The 16,726-nt window shown below is 52.0% G+C and overlaps 2 protein-coding genes, 2 long non-coding RNA genes and 2 other non-coding genes across 8 annotated transcripts; 3 read left to right on the forward strand and 3 right to left on the reverse strand.

Annotated features, from left to right (window-relative positions):
• Positions 1–3,762: 3,762 nt before the first annotated feature.
• LOC145525004 (U6 spliceosomal RNA) lies at positions 3,763–3,869 on the forward strand. The gene has a single exon (XR_014068024.1). It is a non-coding gene; the product is annotated as a U6 spliceosomal RNA (small nuclear RNA).
• A 1,620-nt stretch (positions 3,870–5,489) lies between these two features.
• On the reverse strand, positions 5,490–8,838 carry LOC145522906 (uncharacterized). Its single transcript, XR_014066243.1, has 3 exons — positions 8,711–8,838; positions 8,287–8,319; positions 5,490–7,948 (listed from the first exon to the last, which is right to left on the reverse strand). It is a non-coding gene; the product is annotated as an uncharacterized LOC145522906 (long non-coding RNA).
• On the reverse strand, positions 5,900–5,981 carry TRNAS-GCU (transfer RNA serine (anticodon GCU)). The gene has a single exon. It is a non-coding gene; the product is annotated as a tRNA-Ser (tRNA).
• Positions 6,466–8,713, forward strand: B4GAT1 (beta-1,4-glucuronyltransferase 1). Its single transcript, XM_081532172.1, has 2 exons — positions 6,466–7,612; positions 7,843–8,713. Exons 1-2 carry the CDS (start codon positions 6,557–6,559, stop codon positions 8,032–8,034), a joined length of 1,248 nt encoding a protein of 415 aa, XP_081388298.1. The 5' UTR covers positions 6,466–6,556; the 3' UTR covers positions 8,035–8,713.
• A 4-nt stretch (positions 8,839–8,842) lies between the features above and the next one.
• Positions 8,843–14,923, reverse strand: LOC145522907 (uncharacterized). The gene is made up of 2 exons (XR_014066244.1): positions 14,021–14,923; positions 8,843–13,652 (listed from the first exon to the last, which is right to left on the reverse strand). It is a non-coding gene; the product is annotated as an uncharacterized LOC145522907 (long non-coding RNA).
• BRMS1 (BRMS1 transcriptional repressor and anoikis regulator) lies at positions 8,998–16,103 on the forward strand. 3 transcript variants are annotated; one of them, XM_081532174.1, is made up of 10 exons: positions 8,998–9,288; positions 11,867–12,012; positions 12,084–12,174; positions 12,333–12,460; positions 12,621–12,700; positions 12,781–12,877; positions 13,407–13,496; positions 14,663–14,727; positions 15,140–15,179; positions 15,560–16,103. In XM_081532174.1, the coding sequence occupies exons 2-10, from the start codon at positions 11,874–11,876 to the stop codon at positions 15,565–15,567; spliced, it is 738 nt and encodes a 245-aa protein (XP_081388300.1). In that variant the 5' UTR covers positions 8,998–9,288; positions 11,867–11,873; the 3' UTR covers positions 15,568–16,103. The 3 variants fall into 3 exon arrangements, with proteins under 3 accessions (XP_081388300.1, XP_081388299.1, XP_081388301.1); XM_081532173.1 differs by having other exon boundaries at positions 15,643–16,103; XM_081532175.1 differs by having other exon boundaries at positions 8,998–9,120.
• Positions 16,104–16,726: the final 623 nt, after the last annotated feature.

The following is a 16,726-nucleotide window of genomic DNA, read 5'->3' on the forward strand; positions in this document are numbered from 1 at the left end:
CCCGGTATACTCAGCCCAACTTTCTCATCAGATCAGGATGCAGCTGAGTTTGATGTTAGAGACAAATACTTGAAATTTTTTAAAAAATAAAATAAAAGGGGACTTCTCTGTTGGCCCAGTGGCTAAGACTCTGAGCCCCCAATGCAAGGGACCTGGGTTTGATCCCTGGTCAGGGAACTAGATCCCACATGCTGCAACTACAGATCCTGTGTGCCACAACTAAGACCCAGGGCAGTCAAATAAATAATAAAACCTACCTTTTAAAAAAGAAACAAATACTTGGGCTGAGGGGCTACACTTGCTGTCTCTCTGCTGATGCCCAGCACCGCCCCTCTACCCGGCCACTACCACCTCCCCAGCCTGACACAGCTCTGCCAAGAGACCCGGTTTCCCTCAGAAGCAGCCAGTGTCCATGAGCAAACAGTTGGAAAGGGCTCTAAGCGGAGGGCACTGAGACAGGCCCGTGGAGGGATGCAAACACTGGAAGGCCGGTCCTTATCCTCAAGCTGCTCGCCTTTTCATGAGATGGACACTTCCTGGTTTTGTAAATGGATTTGGCTCTCCAATTAAAAGCCAGAGACTGGCCTTCCCTGGTGGTCCGGTGGTTGAGAATTAGCCTGCCAGGGGACACAGGTTAGATCACTGGCCTGGGAAGATTTTGCATGCTGTGGGGGAACTAAGCCCGTGGGCCACAACTACTGAAGCCGGAGCACCTAGAGTCCGCGCTCTGCAACAAGAGAAGCCACTGCAATGAGAAGCCTGAGAACTGCAACTAGAGAAAAGCCCACATGGCAATGAAGATGCAGCACAGCCAAAATAAATAAATTTTATTAAAAAGGAGTCAGAGATTGTCAGAATGGAGTTTTAAATGATTCAGCTACGTGCTCTCTACCACTTTAGAGTCAAAAACACAAATAGGTTGAAAGTGAAAGGATGGAAAAATGGTATTGTGTGCAAACGGTAAGCAAACGACAGTTGAGGTGGATATACTAATATGAGAAAAACAAAAAGACTAATTCAAAAATCATTCAAGAGACAAAGAAGGATGTTATGTATTTATAAAAGAGTAAGTCCATCAATAAGATATAATAATTACATACATACCTAACAACAAAATCCTAAAATATATGGAGCAAAAATCGACAAAATTGAAGGAGAAATAGACATTTATACAATAATAGAGACTTCAATATTCCACTTTCAATAAAAGATAGAACAACTAGAGAGAAGATCAACAAGGAAACAAGGACTTGAACACACAGGAACCAAACAGGCCAAAGAGACCTATCCACACAACACTCCACCTAAACACAGCAGAATATACCTTCTTCCCAACTGCACATGGAACATTCCCCAGGAGAGATCATATATAAGGCCACAAAACAAAGCTGCAATAATTTTTAAAACAGTAAAATCACACAAAGCATCTTTTCCACTCACAGTGGAATGAAACTAGAAACCAATAATAAAAAAACTGGAAACTTCACAAATATGTGGAAATTAAATAACATTCCCCTAAACAACTAATCAGTGAAAAAAGAAATCAAAAGATAAGTTAGAAAATGCTTTGAGACAAATGGAAATTGGAACAACATACTAAATTTTATGGGATACAGCAGGAGCCATGCCGAGAGGAAACTTATAGGTGTCAATGCCTACATTAAAAAGGAGGAAGGATTTCAGGCAAATTAAACCCAGAACAGAAGGAAGGAGATGCTAAAGATTAGAGTGGAGATGAACAAAATGGAGGACAGAAAAACAACAGAGAAAAATCAATGAAACCAAATGTTGGTTCTTCCAAACAATCAATAAAATTGACACAATTTTGAGTTGTTTAAGAAAAAAGAGAAGATTTTAAAATTACTAAAATCAGAAATGAAAGGGGTCATTACTATTGATTGTACAAAAATAAAAAGCATTATAAGAGAATACTATGAACACTTGTATGCCAACAAATGAGAAACCTAGATGAAATGGACAAATTCCTAGAAACATACAAACTACCAAAAGTAACTCAAGAAGAAATAGAAAATTTGGATGTATCTATATCAAGGAATGCTGCTGCTGCTGCTGCTGCTGCTGCTGTGTCGCGTCAGTCGTGTCCGACTCTGTGCGACCCCATAGATGGCAGCCCACCAGGCTCCTCTGTCCCTGGGATTCTCCAGGCAAGAATACTGGAGTGGGTTGCCATTTCCTCCTACAGTGCATGAAAGTGAAAAGTGAAAGTGAAGTCACTCAGTCGTGTCTGACTCTTCACGACCCCATGGGCTGCAGCCTATCAGGCTCCTCCATCCATGGGATTTTCCAGGCAAGAGTACTGGAGTGGGGTGCCATTGCCTTCTCCGATCAAGGAATGAGACTGAATCAATAATCAAAAACCTCCCAGGAAATTCCAGGACCAGCTGACTTCACAGGCAAATTCTACCAATCATTTAAAGAATTAACACCAACTCTCAAACTCTTCCAAAAAATACAAGAGGAGAATACTTCCTAACTCTTTGTATGTGATCAGCATTACCCTGATGCCAAAGCTAAATAAAGATACCACAAGAAAACTACAAACCAAAATCCCTTATAAACATAGAAGTAAAATTCCTCACAAAACACTAGTAGACTGAACCCAGCAACACAGTAAAAGAATTATACACCATGACCAAGTGGGATTTATTCTAGAATGAAGATGGTTCATTGGAATGAACCTAACACTGGACCTGGAATGTTAGGTCCATGAATCAAGGTAACTTGGAAGTGGTCAAACAGGAGATGGCAAGAGTGAACGTCGACATTTTAGGAATCAGTGAACTAAAATGGACTGGAATGGGCGAATTTAATTCAGATGACCATTATATCTACTATTGTGGGCAAGAATCTCTTAGAAGAAATGGAGTAGCCCTCATAGTCAACTAGAGTCCAAAATACAGTTCTTGGGTGCATTCTCAAAAACAACAGAATGATCTGTTTGTTTCCAAGGCAAACCATTCAATATCACAGTAATCCAAGTCTATGCCCCGACCAGTAATGCTGAAGAAGCTGAAGTTGAATGGTTTTATGATGACCTACAAAACCTTCTAGAACTAACACCAAAAAAAGATGTCCTTTTCATCATAGGGGACTGGAATGCAAAAGTAGGAAGTCAAGAGATACCTGGAGTAACAGCCAAGTTTGGCCTTGGAGTACAAAACGAAGCAGGGCAAAGGCTAATAGCCAGCCAGGAGCACACTGGTCATAGCAAACACCCTCTTCCAACAACACAAGAGAAGACTCTACACATGGACATCACCAGATGGTTAATACCAAAATCAGATTGATTGTATTCTTTGCAGCCAAAGATGGAGAAGCTCTGTATACAATCAACAAAAACAAGACCGGGAGCTGACTGTGGCTCAGATCATGAACTCCTTATTGCAAAATTCAAACTTACATTGAAAAAAGTAGGGAAAACGACTAGACCATTCAGGTATGACCTAAATCAAATCCCTTATGATTATACAGTGGAAGTAACAAATAGATTCAAGGGATTAGATCTGATAGACAGAGTGCCTGAAGAACTATGGACAGAGGTTCGTGACATTGTACAGGAGGCAGTGATCAAGACCATCTCCAAGAAAAAGAAATGCAAAAAGGCAAAATGGTTGTCTGAGGAGGCCTTACAAATAGCTGAGAAAAGAAGAGAAGCTACAGGCAAATAAGAAAAGGAAAGATATACCCATCTGAATGCAGAGTTCCAAAGAATAGCAAGGAGAGATAAGAAAGCCTTCCTCAGTGCTGGCTTCGGCAACATGTATACTAAAACTGGAACGACACAGAGAAGATTAGCATGACCCCTGAGCGAGGATGACACGCAAATTCGTGAAATGTTTCATATTTTTATTTATGTTGATGTAGGGCAAAAACTACCACAATATTGTAAAGTAATTAGCCTCCAATTAAAATAATTAATTTTTTAAGAAAGAAAAAAAGAAAGCCTTCCCTCAGTGATCAATGTAAAGAAACAGGAAAACAATAGAATGGGAAAGACTAGAGATCTCCCCAAGAAAATTAGAGATACCAAGGGAAACTTTCATGCAAAGGTGTGCACAATAAAGGACAGAAAACAGCATGGATCTAACAGAAGTAGAAGATATTAAGAAGAACTTCCTCAATCTGAAAAAGTGTTTATGAAAAATCCACAACTAATGTCATGCTTAACTATGAAAGAGTGAAGTCTCCCTGAGATCAGGAAAAAGATAAGGATGCCTACTTTTCACCATTTCATCTATTCAACTTTGTACTGGAAGTTCTAGCCAGAGCAACTGGGCAAGAAAGAGAAATAAAAGGCATCCAAATTGAGAAGGAAGAAATAAAACTATCTGCAATCACAAATGATATACACACAAACAGAAAATCCTAAAGAATACACACACACACACACACACACACACTATTAGAATAAATAAACAAATTCAGCAAAGTTGCAGGGCTCAAGGACAATACACAAAATTCAGTTTATTTCTATACATACAATTTTTTAAATTTTCCTTACTTTAAAAAAATTTTAATTGGATAATTCATTTACAATATTGTGTTGGTTTCTGCCATACATCAACATGAATCAGCCATATGTCCCCTCCCTCTGAGCTTCCCTTCCACCTCCCACCCCACCCCACCCCACCCCATCTCTCTAGGTTGTCACAGAGTACTTGATTTGAGCTCCCTGCGCCATACAGCAAATTTCCACTAGCTATCTATTTTACATATGGTAATTTATACATTTCCATGCTACTCTCTCAATTTGCCCCACCCTTTCCTTCTCACACTGCATCAAGTCTGTTCTCTATGTCTGGGTCTTCACTGTGGGTATGTATGTGGTCAGTTGCTCATGTCTGATTCTTTCGACCCTTTGGACTGTAGCCCACCAGGCTCCTCTGCCATGGGATTTTCCAGACAAGAATACTGGAGTGGTTTCCATTTCATTCTCCAGGGTATACATACAATTTGGACATAAATTTTGATGCCTAGGTTTGTTTGGTTTATTTTATCCCCCCCAACATCAAGCAATTCTCTGACACCAGCTAAGTGTCCTACAAATGCAACTCAATTCTGACACTACCAACCAGGAGACAGCTTCAGATTCCACAAGCTGGGGCTGCAAAATAAAGGTCTCCTGCTCCTGATCACTTCCTAACTCAACAACCTTGGTTCCCTACTGCCTGTGCAGCAGCAGGCAAACACCTTAAACCGACATTCCAGGCCCTCCCTGGGCCGACCAAAAGCTCCTTCCAAAGATTCACAGCGCTGGAACACATTACCTATGGAAGTAATTGCCTTGTGCACAGCCTCTCCTCCCCTTATAGAGTCCATGGGTCAATCATTCCAGAAACACTTATTAAGCGCCTTCTGTGTACACTGACTGGTGTTAAGTGTGTGTGGTTGTGTATGTGAGAGAGGGCAGCAGGTGTGTGGATACATGCAAGGTCTCTGCCCAGAGAGATGTGCTGGAGGAAAGGGAATCAGTGCGCTGAATAATTTAATATTTTAAATGATCTAACATCGCCTCCATTGCCACCAGTTCCATTACTTTAGACAGTGCAGCTCCTCGGTGGTGGTGGTGGTGGTGGTGGGGGTCTTCTCTAGTTCTTGGACCCCAATTTGCATTAATCAGAATTCTGGTTCTGGTTTGTTGGTACCACCAAACCCTTGGCCCTCTTTCTATGGAGAAGGAAAAGTACAGCTCCGACTTCCTCCCACTAGCTCCACATACTTGGAGTATGAACCTGCCGGAGCTGCACGTTGAACAAACACAGAAAGGAGACCCGGCGTGAACTGAATTGTGTCCCATCCCTAGTTCAGTTCTCTTCAACCCACTGCCCCAGACACCAGGATGTGAAAATTAAGAACCACCTCCAGCGTAAAACACGAACGACGAGGATGGGATTCGAACCCACGCGTGCAAAGCACAATGGATTAGCAGTCCATCGCCTTAACCACTCGGCCACCTCGTCCCACGGAGGGTATGCTCTTCCACATGCCCTTATCTCTCATCCCGGCGTGTTCCGGGACCCCTGCAGCCGCTCCTCAATACAGACCTGGTAAAACTTAGAGGGAGAGGCGGCGGACAGAAAGGGGCTTTTGTGTTCCTTTCCGCCTGCCGCAGCCAGGAACCCGCGCCATCCTTCACCATTCTGCAGTCAAGTTCGGTCACAGTTTCCGCTCCCTGATTCTGGGGCGAGAGAACCGAGGCTTCAGGACGCACTTAGTCCAGGAGGTCGCACACTGACCCAGAGGAAGGGGTGCAGGTCCCCCCGGAACACAGCAGGCGCGGTGGCGGGCAGTTTCCAGCGTTTGCAAAGCGCGCGGCGCGGTCCGAGGCTGCAGTAACTCCTCCGAGGGAGCAGGGGGCGAGTTGGCTCGCCGGAGGCCAGCGCGGGCGGCCGGGTGGGCGGGGCTGCGCGCGGGGCTCGGCTCGCCTCGGCTCTCTTCGGCCCCGCTCGGCAGGCTGCGGTAAATCCGGGCTTGCAGAGGCTGGCAGAAGCTGCGGCCCGGTGGTCCCTGCTGCGCGCCCTGAACCCCGAGAGCCATGCAGATGTCCTACGCCATCCGATGTGCCTTCTACCAGCTGCTGCTGGCCGCGCTCATGCTGGTGGCTATGTTGCAGCTGCTCTACCTGTCGCTGCTGTCCGGGCTGCATGGGCAAGAGGAGCAAGACCAATATTTCGAGTTCTTTCCCCCGTCCCCGCGGTCGGTGGACCAAGTCAAGGCTCAGCTCCGCACCGCGCTGGCCTCCGGAGGCGTCCTGGACGCCAGCGGCGACTACCGCGTCTACAGGGGCCTACTGAAGACCACCATGGACCCCAACGATGTGATCCTGGCCACTCACGCCAGTGTGGACAACCTGCTGCACCTGTCGGGCCTGCTGGAGCGCTGGGAGGGCCCGCTGTCGGTGTCGGTGTTCGCCGCCACCAAGGAGGAGGCGCAGCTGGCCACGGTGCTGACCTACGCGCTGAGCAGCCACTGCCCCGATATGCGCGCCAGGGTCGCCATGCACCTTGTGTGCCCCTCACGCTATGAGGCCGCCGTTCCCGACCCCCGGGAGCCAGGGGAGTTTGCCCTGTTGCGTTCCTGCCAGGAAGTCTTTGACAAGCTGGCCAGGGTGGCCCAGCCCGGAGTCAATTACGCACTGGGCACCAACGTCTCCTACCCCAATAACCTGCTGAGAAATCTGGCTCGTGAGGGGGCCAACTATGCCCTGGTAATCGACGTGGACATGGTCCCCAGCGAGGGGCTCTGGAGAAGCCTGCGGGAAATGCTGGATCAGAGCAAGCAGTGGGCGGGCACAGCGCTGGTGGTGCCTGCCTTTGAGATCCGTCGAGCCCGCCGCATGCCCATGAACAAAAACGAGCTGCTGCAGCTCTATCAGGTGGGCGAGGTGCGGCCCTTCTATTATGGGCTCTGCACCCCCTGCCAGGCACCCACCAACTACTCCCGCTGGGTCAACCTGCCAGAAGAGACCTTGCTGAGGCCTGCCTACGTGGTGCCCTGGCAAGACCCGTGGGAGCCATTCTACGTGGCTGGAGGCAAGGTGCCCACCTTCGATGAGCGCTTTCGGCAGTATGGCTTCAATCGTATCAGCCAGGTGCTGTTAAGGGAGAGGGAAGGGGAAATGGGGCAGGAGGGATGGGGGAGTCAGGGAGGTCTGGATGGAAAAGAGGCAATGAGGCAGGGGGATCATAGTTCAGGAATTGGTTGAATGGCTGGAAGATCCAGGGTGCCTCCAGAGGACTAGGAATGCTGGAGTGAGCAGGGATGTCAGTCTCTGCTCTAGGAATGTCATCACACTTTGCTGATCTGTCTCTCGCTCCACAGGCCTGTGAGCTGCACGTGGCAGGATTCGATTTCGAGGTGCTGAATGAAGGTTTCCTGGTTCATAAGGGCTTCAAAGAAGTTTTGAAATTCCATCCCCAAAAGGAGGCTGAAAATCAGCATAATAAAATCCTTTACCGCCAGTTCAAACAGGAGTTGAAGGCCAAGTACCCTGACTCCCCACGTCACTGCTGAGCCCTTCCCCCACCTAGTCTGAGAAGTCTCAGACCCCTCCCTCCTTAGGCCGCCCCTCAGGCCTGACTGGGGTAAGAAATGTCACTCCACTTTACAGTGGTGGCTGTGGTGTTTGAACACTGGACTTGAATATGGGGTGCTGGGGTCAAGTCCTAGCTTAACCACTAACTAGTTGTGTGGCCTTGAGCAAATCCCGTTCTCTCCCTGAGCTTCAGTTACCCCGTCTGTAAAAGGGAGGTGAGAAATACCTACCTCACAGAACTGTTGGGAGGCTCAGAGGAGATGCTATATGTGAAAACACTCTGTAAGCTTCGTACAAATGTGAAGTATTATTAATATTATTACAGTATTATTATTGTTATTATTGTTGTTATTATTATTAACAATCTTGGGTGGGTGGGCAGTAGGAGAGCAAAAAAGTATGAATGGGGCAGAGCTGAGAAGTCAGTAGTTAACAAAAGGGGCGTTTTGGAAAGAAATCAGATGAAGGCGTTGAATTTAGTTCTTAGGTTTTCGGCAGCTTCCTGATAGTCTAGGCCTCCCTCCCGAGGGCTCTGGAGAAGGGAAAGGTCTGGTAGGTTCTGTGTGTTAATAATCTGAGATCTGTACCCTTGAATAGGCTGGGCTGGGTAATTTGCCTACCGACTACAATGTGTAAATAAATAAGTGTTGACACCTATAGTTGGCTTCATTACTCTTCTGAACCGGGCGGGGATGGAAGAACAGGTCGCAGGTTCTCCCCTTTTCAAGCTGGGGGAGGTGGCTGCGGACGGAGGCGCGCTGGCTTCAAGGCAAAGAACGCACAAGGGCCTTTCCTGCCTGTTGAAAGCCTGTGTAAAGTTCGATCGGTTGCTATGGAAACCGGCCCGCGGTATCCCAGCATGCCTCACCCCCAGCTGCCCAATTGTGAGAGCTCCGAAAGGCGCCTCCTGATGACGCATGCGGAAGCGCGGACAGGCCCCCGCCCCAGGAGGAGAGAGACCGGCCCAGCGCTTCCGGGAGCCCGGCGGCGGCGCCCAGTGTCCGCATCCTCCGGCACCTCTCAGGGAGTTTTGGACGTGAGGCCAGAGGCCCCACTCCCCGCGGGTGCGTAACGCCAACCCTGGCGCCTGGTTTGCCCTCTCCGATCAGTCGGTCGGAGCCAGCCCAATCTCCAGGGCCGAAGCGGAGACTTAACCGGCCGGACGCGTGCGGGGACCGCGGGACCAGAGCTGGCAGCGGAAGAGCCAGTGATTCTCCCGCCCGCGCCTGCACGTACGGAGATGGAACTGGGCGGGAAGCTCTCGGTGCGCCGTGGAGGGGCTGGGTTGGCTTCTTCGAGACTGGGGCAGAATCTTCCTTCCTAGGAGGCCTGCCCTCGACTTGCTCAATTTCTGAAAGATAAATTGCAATGTGCACAGTGCCTTACGATTTGCTTTGCCATTCCTTACCGTTTGCAGCCTTTACAACACTGAAAGTGGCAATGGTTATTCTCTTTTTATACCCAGAGTAAGGAGTAGACTCAGAGGCTGCTGGAGAGACTTTTCCCCACCCCCTCACCCTTTCTGGTTCAGAAAGATAGGCCTTACCAGTGAAGAGGAATTGCAAAGTTTGGAAAATGAAGGAACTGAGGCTTGAGGTTGGGAAAAAGGCTGGTTTGGTGAACCGAGGCTTTCAGGTCAGGTTGAGATCATTTGTGAAATCATTGAGGGATGATTTGAAACACTTTGAAACTTTCAAAGTGTTAGTCAGTGGTGTCCTACTCTTTGCGACCCCATGGACTGTAGCCCGCCAGGCTTCTCTGTCCATTGAATTCTCCAAGCAAGAATACTGGAGTGGGTAGCCATTCCCTTCTCCAGGGGATCCTCCCCATCCAGGGATCAAACGCAGGTCTCCGGCCTTGTAGGCACATTCTTTACCATCTGAGTCACCAGGGAAGCCCACTTTGAAACTTAGGCCAATTACTTTATTTGAATTGATGTTTGCTACCTTTGCAGAAGCCAGGGGCTACTGAGAAGTAAAAGCCAATCCCTGCCCTGCAAAAGTTTTTGTTTAACTTTGTATTTGCAAATCCTCCAGTCATCAAATGAGTCGGTATAAATGGGTGAATAAAGCGCATGTGCAGCCCTGCCCTGGTCAGGCTTACAGGCTGGTTGGAGAGACAGACATGAGAATGGGCAAATAGACACATAAATAAGTCAGGAAGGTGACTGCACAGAGCTAAAGGACTACAAAGAAGCCCAGAGAAGGTATCATGGTGAAACAGAAGCCCCCAGTTGGCAAAGAGATGATCTGTTGAGAAGACTGTTTATTCTTCCTCTCGGGTGATCTTTTGGCTGCACTTGGCACTGTCACTTCCCCTTCATTCTGAAATTCTCTCTCCCCAGCTTTGAGTTTTTCCTCCTCCGTCTCTTGCTAATTTTCTTCTTTTTTGGAGGGGTCTCATCATCTGCCCCTTCAGTGACCCTGGAGTTCCATCATGAGCCCCTTCTCACTCCACACATTCTGCCTTGCTGGTTGCACCCTCTCCCAAGGTCTGAAGAACTCACTGTATGTGATGACCAGATCTCTGCAGCCCAGATTTCCCTCTGAGGCTTAGACCCATGTGCCCCCAACCCTGCCTCTTCTTCCAGGGTCTTTGCTCATGCCACTCACTCTCCTTAGAATGCTCTGTTCCTCAACCAGCTCAGCTCATGTGTCTGGCCCATCTTCCTTTACAAGCCCTCACTGCTGCAGCAAGCTCCAGGTTTCCTTTAGCTGCCTCTCCCATATGCCGTTGGTCTTAACTCTTCTGCTTACTGGCCTCTCTATCCCAGGAACTGGTAAACTCCTTGAGATCATAGACTTTCTGCCTGTCACACTTGAGCCAAGCTCCTACCATCGTGTCTGATGGTACCTAGCATATATTAGAGTTTTCAATAAAGATTAAATCAGTGAGTAAAAGAATGCTTAATGGTGTTCTTTGTTGCTGAGAAGTCAAGATAGGCACTGAAAAATATTGGTATCAGGTACAAAGAGGTCATCTGTTAACTCTATAGGATCAGTTTCAGCTGAGAGCGGTGATACAGAAACAGATTAGAACAAGTGGAAGGTGAAAGAGTAGGAAGAGCAAGTGTTCCCAAGACCTTGAAAAGATGGGAAATGGGGTAATTGAGTGGAGTGGGATGACGTTTTGTGTTTCTGCATTTTCTGCATGTTGGGAAATACCTAAGCATGTCTAAAGTTTCCTAAGAAAGAGCTGCCAAGAGGAAGTATTGAGGATGCAGAAGAGAGTGGAGTACTGATGACGTGGGGTCTTAGAGGAAGCAGAAGGAGATAGGATTTGAGCGTAGTGAGAGGACCTGAACATTGCAGAGTGGGAAGAGAAGTGGAGGGCTTTATAGGCAGAAGGGACAGCACGGTGAGCAGCAGGGGCTGGGGAGGAAGTGCGTGGTGTATTTGAGAACTGGCCATTAGATGTGGGGTGAAGGGGCTAGACAGTGGTTCAAGTCCAGTCTGTGCAGGGCCTTGAAAGCCTGGGTCAGAAGTTTGGGCCCAGTCCCTTAGGTAGTGGGGAGCCCATCTTGGCCTTTCCCGTCTTACGGATCATCACCTTGGCCAATATTACAGGGATTGAGATCACCAACAACGTCCAAGGGGATGGGCATTTCCGTGGCACCTAGATTTCCAGGAGATGTGTAGATGGCTCCATTTGTATGTGTCCCACCCCGTGTGTCCCCAGAGCCCAGTGAGTCCAGTCCAGTCCCTCCCCTGGTTGCCCCTGTCCACAGCGAGGCTTGGTTTGACCATGTGACCCACTTTGCCACTCGGAGCTGGGGGCAGGGGCGAGTGACGGCTCCACTGCTACTCCCAGCGCCCAGATGCCCGTCCAGCCTCCAAGCAAGGACACAGAGGAGATGGAAGCAGAGGGCGACTCAGCTGCCGAGATGAATGGGGAGGAGGAGGAGAGCGAGGAGGAACGGAGCGGCAGCCAGACCGAGTCCGAGGAGGAGAGCTCAGGTGAGCCCCACACGCCCTCGAGCACCCCGCCCGCCCCTCCTCAGCTGGCCCTGACTGGCCTCTTGCCCCAGAGATGGACGAGGAGGACTACGAGCGGCGCCGCAGCGAGTGTGTCAGTGAGATGATGGACCTGGAGAAGCAGTTCTCGGAGCTGAAGGAGAAGTGAGCGAGGGGCCCAGGCCAGGCTTCCAGGAGGCAGCAGCGGGCCTGGCGCTGGCCAGGGCTGGCTGGGGCCAGCATGAGCGAGGGCCTGACCCGGGGAGCTGGGCACGTGTTTGACGGATGGGCACACGGGCGCACGGCTGCCTTTCACCTCCCAGGTTGTTCAGGGAACGACTGAGTCAGCTGCGGGTGCGGCTGGAGGAAGTGGGAGCTGAGAGGGCGCCCGAATACACGGAGCCCCTGGGGGGGCTGCAGCGGAGCCTCAAGATTCGCATTCAGGTGGCAGGTCAGTGGCCTGTCCTGTGCCCCGTCCCCTTATGAGAACCCACGGCTCTCTGTCCCTTTCCCCTCTCACCCCTGCCCTGCCTCGCCCATGCTCCTGGCCCGCCTTTGTGGGCAGCCAGAGCCCTGGCCAAGCTGGGCCGCCCATTGCCCTCCCTCCGCAGGGATTTACAAGGGCTTCTGTCTGGACGTGATCAGGAACAAGTATGAGTGTGAACTGCAGGGAGCCAAGCAGCACCTGGAGGTGAATGTGGGTGCGCTGGGAGGAGAGGAGGTGGCCGCCCCGCCCCGCCCTGCCCACCTGAGCCACTGTGCCTCTTGCAGAGTGAGAAGCTGCTGCTGTACGACACGCTGCAGGGCGAGCTGCAGGAGCGGATCCAGAGGCTGGAAGAGGACCGCCAGAGCCTGGACCTCAGCTCTGGTGAGCCCAGCGGCCGGCCAGCGCCCCTGCCTGGCCCGGTGCTTTCAGTGCCTGCCCCCCATCTGGGCCTCAGCTTCCCCGCCTGCAGGGGGGTGGTTGTAAGAGGACCCGCTCCGTGGTCACCGTGGGGACTGACAGAAAGCAGACAGGGAAGGGCCTGGCCCCGTGCCTGGCGCACAGTGGCAGCTCAGGGGTCCCCCGTTCTCAGATTCCACAATGGAGGTATCATTCTGACACACAGGCGCCTGCCATGGCCACAGCGTGTCCATTCACACAGGGTGCTGGGGAGGGAGGGGTTAATGATCTTACACTCCCGTCCATGACACAGATGAAGAAACTAGGTCCACAGACGCACCATGACCTCTTTCCCAGGACTGAACTCAGCTCCCAAGCCCAGGCTTCTCTGCACTGCCCTGGGGGGGAGGTTGATGAGGATGGGCTGGCCTGGCCCACGTGAGGGACCCGGGCTACAGGGGTGGGGCGTCCTGGGAGGACGGCACCCCGATGCTGACTCTGGTCTGGGGCGCAGAGTGGTGGGAAGACAAACACGCCAGAGGCAGCTCGAAGACCTGGGACTCCCTGCCGCCCAGCAAGAGGAAGAAGGCGCCTCTCGTCTCTGGTATCCTTGCGCACACAGTGGCCTGAACTGGGCAGGCGGTCAGGGTGGAGGCACATGGGAGACAGGGGCAGACCGGACTCACTCAAGGTCGTCTGGCCTCCTGTGGCCATGTCCAGGCAGATCCAGCTGTTGAGTTTTCTGCAGGGTCCTTCTGGGCTGTGTGGACCATGGAAAAGTAGAAACAGTCATCCAGAGATGTCCCTATAGTTTTCCGAGTGAGGTCTCCTCTGAGGCCCTGCTGGCTTTCTCACAGTGTCCCAGCCACGTCCCAAGCTCTCCCGCCCCCATGCCTTTGCTGGCTTTCCACTTTCCTCTTGGATGCCTTTGCCTTTCTGCCTGCTTGGTGCCCATCAGTTGTCACCTCCGTGAAGCCTCTCCTGGTTTCCCCAACAGCGGCTGTGGCTTCCCTCTCCTCTGCACCCCTATACCTGAACTGGGGCACCTGCCTCCCTTCTGGACATAGTCACCTCTGCCACCCCCCAGGCGTGAGCCCATCTTGTTCAGGGCCTGCTGTGCCGGCCTACCCCTCGCATAGCCCAGCACGGAGTTGAATTGAAGTCTCGAGTGCACACACCCCTCCGTATTTCTGCCGCAACCAGATTATCAGGAAATTGACCTGATGGGGATCAGGTTCAAGCAGGGAGGGAAGAATCTGGATTGCAGAGACTTGAGCAGGGTGGGAGGTGAGGGTGTGGAGATGTCAAGGGGACACAGTGGCTGGTCCCCAGATGGGCGTGTGAGACCGATGGAGGGTGGTTTTCAGGACAGAAGAGATGAGAGTCCCTGTACAGGTGAGAAAGGGGCCAGACGAGGGCACAGAGAACAGAGGAGCAAGATCCCTGAGTGGGTGGCCTGGGCCTTGGGCTTCTGACCTTGAGGCCTGAGAGGAGGTGAGGAGGGAGCCAATGGGTGGTAAGATTGGGGCTGGATGCCCTCTGTGGACTGGGTGAGATTGAAATAGGGCGCAGCCATGCACTCCCCCCTGCTAAGAACCCAGGAGCCACGAGGTAGGAGGTGGTGCTCCCCCAGGTGCTCAGGTCCCCACCCCGCCGTCCACGGCACCGCTTCTTCTGAATGCTGGTGCCGCCCCACCCGCTGGGCCAGGGGCCCAGGCCCATCCCCTTCCCCCTCCACCAGGCTTCCTGCTTCCTTGACCCCCATTGCAGGCCCCTACATCGTGTACATGCTGCAGGAGATCGACATCCTGGAGGACTGGACGGCCATCAAAAAGGTGGGTGCAGCACTGCCTGCCACAGGGTAGGAGCTGGCGGTGTGGCGCCCCCTCCCCAACCAGACCGGCTTTGGTCTCTGTGCGGCCCTTCCCCTGGGGAGCTCTCTTTTGTCAGCCCCCAGCACCCTCTGCCTTCAGCCCAGGCACCCTGGCTTTGCTTGGCCTCCCAAACCTCGTTTACGTCAGCCCCTTTCTTGATCCCAGGCAGGTTTTGATGGGCTGCAAGGAAGGAAGGCAGCCGGGCTGCCTGGGTCTCTGACAAGAGAGCTCATCCATCCTTTGCCTAGAAGGGGCCTTAAGCTCCCTTCAGGCCCTCTTGTGCAGGCCCCCATCCCAGAAAGGCTGCTGTGGAGGGGGGACTTACTAAGCTGCAGCCAGCCTCTCAGCAGGGCTTTTCTTCTTACCCACCCAGGCGAGGGCAGCTGTGTCCCCTCAGAAGAGAAAATCAGATGGTAAGAACCACCAAGGGTGTCCTGCCTTCCACCACCCCCTCCCCCCAGGCCAGCCTCCCAGAAAGGTGCCCGGAGGGAGGCAGGGGCATATCAGATCAGTTAGGACGCTCTAGGTTTGAGGTCACAGGGGGAATTGGGGTGGGGTTGGGGCCAGGTCTGGTTGGGGAGAATGGAATGCTGAGCCTTCGCAGCTGGCCTGAGGGCCTGGAGAACCAGAGAGCCCATGAGTAAGGGTTGTGGAGCTGCCCTGTCTTCCCACCCTCGCCTGCCCTGGGCTGGACTGAGGCCACTCCTCTCAGTCCCCCGTATGAAGTGCCTCTCTTCCTCTTGGTTGCCTTCCTCTCACCTGCAATGATTTTTCCCTTCCTGTGTACCCCCAGGACCTTGACCCTGTTCTTCACAGCCAGGGGTGCCCATTGGAGCAGCTGGCACCAAACCCAGGACTTAAACTTTCCTGCTGCAGAAAGGCAGACTGGTAGGCCCCTCGGGGTCTGCCCAGCCAGCTCTCCAGTGCTGCTCCGGGTCCTCCGCTCAGCCATCACTGGTCTGGGCTCCTCCTCTGCCCCTCCCTGGGGCCTGATCAGCGAAGGCCTGGAGCTGCCCAAGCCAGGCTGGACTGTCTCCTCCCTCCCCAGCCAGCCCACCACCGCCCCCTCCCGAAGGTCGCCCTCCTCGGAGCCCTCCCTGACGAAGACGTGCCTATGTTAAGCCAAACCAACATCTTTTCTTCTGACCTTGGACCCCAATCACTGAGTTGGGTCCCACTTCGCAGGAACTCTGAGCCAGAAATTATATTTGGGGGACCTGTGTGTCCTGGCTGTTGCTGGAGGTGACAAGGCAGGCTCCTCGGGTCTTCCTTCTCGAGGAGGTTCCTGGTGTCTGCCTCCCACATTTCAGGGACTGGCATTAAAACCTTTCCCGGGAGTCTGGCGTGACCCACATGTGTCTAATTTACCTTGCAAGGGAATCAGGGCTCTCGCGGAGAGTGCTTGAGACAGTCAGCCTCTGCTGGGGGCCCTGGTATCTGCAGTGAGTGGAGCATACTCTCTGACTTGGGGTATAGGCTGGGGAAGGGGGCATTCCCCCACACATCTGCTCCAGGTGTGGGGGGCTGGGCCCTGGGCTGCCTGATGCTGGTGAGCAAAGTCTGAAGCAACTTGTGACACAGGCCGAGCACATGGCCTGGGTGCTCCGTGCCTAGAGACTGGATCATGTCTGCACCTGCCCCAGTCTCTTGGCAGATTGGCAAGGCAGGCTGGCAGAGCCTGTGTGCGTGGGAGGCAGCCAGCAGCAGCGCCATGTGCTGACGACCTCACAGCCAGACTCCCCCCTGTTTAGCGCTGAGTGTCAGAACCACCCCCAGAACCTCCACTAAGCGAAGGGGTTAGTTTCCATGGAGACACAGCATCCTTTCTCCAAGGCAACCTGAAATCCCCAAAACCAAGTTAAGCTCAAGCATGCGTCATCTGTGGCCAGTAGGGGGCACTCTCCCAAAAGGCTGACCTCAGGGCCAGGGACAGATGAGCAGTTGACCACAGACTTGAAGG

The sequence above is a fragment of the Giraffa tippelskirchi genome, chromosome 10 (assembly GCF_054371585.1).
Source record: "Giraffa tippelskirchi isolate mGirTip1 chromosome 10, T2T-mGirTip1v1.2.pri, whole genome shotgun sequence".
Taxonomy (NCBI): Eukaryota; Metazoa; Chordata; class Mammalia; order Artiodactyla; family Giraffidae; genus Giraffa; species Giraffa tippelskirchi.